This window comes from Sinocyclocheilus grahami, unplaced genomic scaffold (assembly GCF_001515645.1).
Source record: "Sinocyclocheilus grahami isolate Dianchi unplaced genomic scaffold, SAMN03320097.WGS_v1.1 scaffold919.1, whole genome shotgun sequence".
Lineage (NCBI taxonomy): Eukaryota > Metazoa > Chordata > Actinopteri > Cypriniformes > Cyprinidae > Sinocyclocheilus > Sinocyclocheilus grahami.
The window spans coordinates 52,953-56,034 of NW_015506098.1; the positions used below are offsets into that span (position 1 = coordinate 52,953).

General features: G+C 41.7%; 1 protein-coding gene across 1 annotated transcript; it reads left to right on the plus strand.

Moving 5' to 3' along the window:
• The first annotated feature begins 1,700 nt into the window (after positions 1-1,700).
• Positions 1,701-2,347, plus strand: LOC107564255 (uncharacterized protein NCBP2-AS2-like). The gene is made up of 2 exons (XM_016249290.1): positions 1,701-1,796; positions 1,882-2,347. Exon 2 carries the CDS (start codon positions 1,889-1,891, stop codon positions 2,201-2,203), a length of 315 nt encoding a protein of 104 aa, XP_016104776.1. The 5' UTR covers positions 1,701-1,796; positions 1,882-1,888; the 3' UTR covers positions 2,204-2,347.
• The last annotated feature ends 735 nt before the right edge of the window (positions 2,348-3,082 follow it).

The window sequence follows — 3,082 nt, forward strand, 5'->3', positions numbered from 1 at the left end:
TCTGTCAAGCTCCTGAAGTTTGCAGACGACAAACTAACCCAGCTCTCTGTCCCTAGCTCTATCTGTCAATGGATCACCAGCTTTCTGACAGATAGGCAACAGCTAGTGAGAATTGGTAAATTCACATCCAACAACCGCACCACCAGCACTGGCACCCCTCAGGGTTGCGTCCTCTCCCCACTGCTCTTCTCCCTCTACACCAATGACTGCACCTCTAAAGACCCCTCTGTCAAGCTCCTGAAGTATGCAGATGACACTACAGTCATCGGTCTCATCAAGGATGGAGACGAGTCTGCTTACAGACAGGAGGTTAAAGAGCTGGCTGTCTGGTGCAGTCTTAACAACTTGGAGCTGAACACCCTCAAAACAGTGGAGATGATCGTGGACTTCAGGAGGAACCCCCCTGCACTCCCCCCACTCACCATCATGGATAGCACTGTAACGACAGTGGAGTCATTCAGGTTCCTGGGCACCACCATCTCTCAGGACCTGAAGTGGGACACTCACATTGACTCCATTGTTAAAAAGGCCCAGCAGAGGTTGTACTTCCTTCGCCAGCTGAGGAAATTCAACCTGCCACAGGAGCTGCTGAAACAGTTCTACTCAGCCGTCATCGAGTCTGTTCTGTGCACTTCAATAACTGTCTGGTTTGGTTCAGCTACAAAATCAGACATCAGAAGACTACAGAGAACGGTTCGGACTGCTGAAAGGATTATTGGTGCCCCCCTGCCTACCCTCCAAGAACTTACATCCAGAGTGAGGAAAAGGGCTCAGAAAATCACTCTGGATCCATCACATCCAAGCCATCTCCTTTTTGAACTTTTGCCATCTGGTCGGCGTTACAGAGCACCGAATACCAGGACAGCCAGGCACAAGAACAGTTTCTTTCCCCAGGCAATCTACCTCATGAACAGTTAATGTTCTCCCATTGTGCAATTAAAGTACAGTATGTGCAATAACCTTATACTTATTTATCACCCTAAACCCTAGTACATCCCTACAACTTATTTTATTTTATTATATTCCTATTCCATCTATAGCACACCTGTACATACAATTTATTCTTTTTTTGTGTGGTTTATATTTATGCATGTGTATTTTATTCACATCTCACTTTTATTATCTGTGTGTTGTTGTTGTCTCCGTGTACTGGAAGCTTGTGACACTATAACAAATTCCTTGTATGTGCAAACATACTTGGCAATAAAGCTCTTTCTGATTCTGATTCTGATTCTGAGATTGAGAGATTGAGAGAACGATTAAAATATTGAAGATATTTTTTTTTATAGCACAACTTGAACGGACACGCATAAACTTGTTAAAATGTTCGTCTGTCTAAAAATGTATTACTCAGTCTTCTTTACCAGAAAAAGAATTCAGGAAGGACTAAAGTTAAGAATGTATGGGAGAGATTTAGAGAAAGTTGGAACTTTTAAATTCCTTGGAATTAATTTGGATTCACGTTTGACATTTGCAGATCATATCAGGAGAATGGAAGAAAAGTGCAAAAGAGTAATAAATGTAATGAGATGTTTGAGGGGAAAAGAATGGGGTGCAAGTAGGTTATCAATGAAGAGAATATATGTGTCTCTAATTCGATCGGTGTTAGATTATGGGTGTGTGGTTTTTGGTTCTGCAGCTCAATCTCTGTTAAAAAAGCTTGATGTAATCCAGGCACAGGCCTTGAGGCTGTGTTGTGGCCTGCAGAGGGCACTGTGGTGTGTAAACGGCACCATGTCGCGTCGAAAAAGACCCGCTCAGTAGCGTGCAGAGCAGTCGATTGGGGACCTTCGAAGGTAATGTATTGTTTACCTAAGAAAATGTATACTAAATGTAAACCTGATTCATATCAGTGACATCTAACGTAGATGTGTGTGACAGGTTCAAAATGGTGCTGCGGCGGATCTTTCATGCTTTGATAAATAACGCTCAAGTGGTGGAGAAGCTCTCGGAGTCTCGGCCTATCAGACGCGCGGCGCAGATCACGGCCTTCGCCATCGCTAAAGCACAGATCGCCGGGAAAGACGCCTCGACCAAGCTGCTCAGATCCGACACTTTTCGCCAGATACGTGAGGAGACGTCAAAGATGCCCAGGGATGCGGGAGAGTTGGGTCGGAGAGCTACTAGACTGCGGGATACGTTTGTGAAGGAAGTGAAAGAGGGAATGAGAGACGCCAACAGACGGATAAAAGACAGAGAGTGACTGAATGAGTGAACCTTGTGTTAATGGCGTTATTACGATTCCACTTGTGAATACGAGGACAGCGTTATTAAAGACTTCATTTAGAACGTCCTACTGTAAGACTGGGGTTTTATGGCCCTCAATAAACTAATTAAATGAATATCACTGTAAAGTCTATGAGTGTTGATAATGATGCGTGAATGACTGGATGTGCCTTGTTGTTGTGAAATAAATGAAGGATTTGCGATTAGTTATGCCACCTTATTGACAACATTTGAAGCCAAGTTATTAAATGAAAACATTTTAAACCTACAAAAATGTTGAGCTCCACGAGGACGAAGCGCGAGACTGTACTGCAGATATTGCGTTTATGTGACGTGACATAAGCATGGTGCATGACCATCAAAACGATCTGAAGCTTTATTAAAATCAAAAGTATAAATAAGCAGTGTTGGGGAAAGTTACTTTAAAAAGTAATGCATTACAATATTGCGTTACTCCATTAAAAAGTAACGAAGCGCGTTACTTTTTATGGAAAGTAATGCGTTACGTTACTTTCGCGTTACTTTTAAAATCTGGGCAGGGCTTGCTTGTTTTAAAAATAAAAAAAGTTCTGTTTTTGGCAAATATAAAAGCCTTTTTACACCAGAAGTGAAATGAATAAGCCTCAGGCTGAAGGGAATGTAAATTTTACGTCCGTACAGTAGAATGCAGAAGAAGAAATATCAACACACTTCAGCAATAAAAAAAGACACAAATGTTTGTCTAGAGTCATTTTTGCTTATTAGTACAGTTGAACTGGATCATCGAAGGTCAGAAGCAAAGACATTGGTTAATAGAATGGGATTAAATACATAAAGGATATTTGTGTTGTTTAACATTTATTGCATCTTCTGAGTT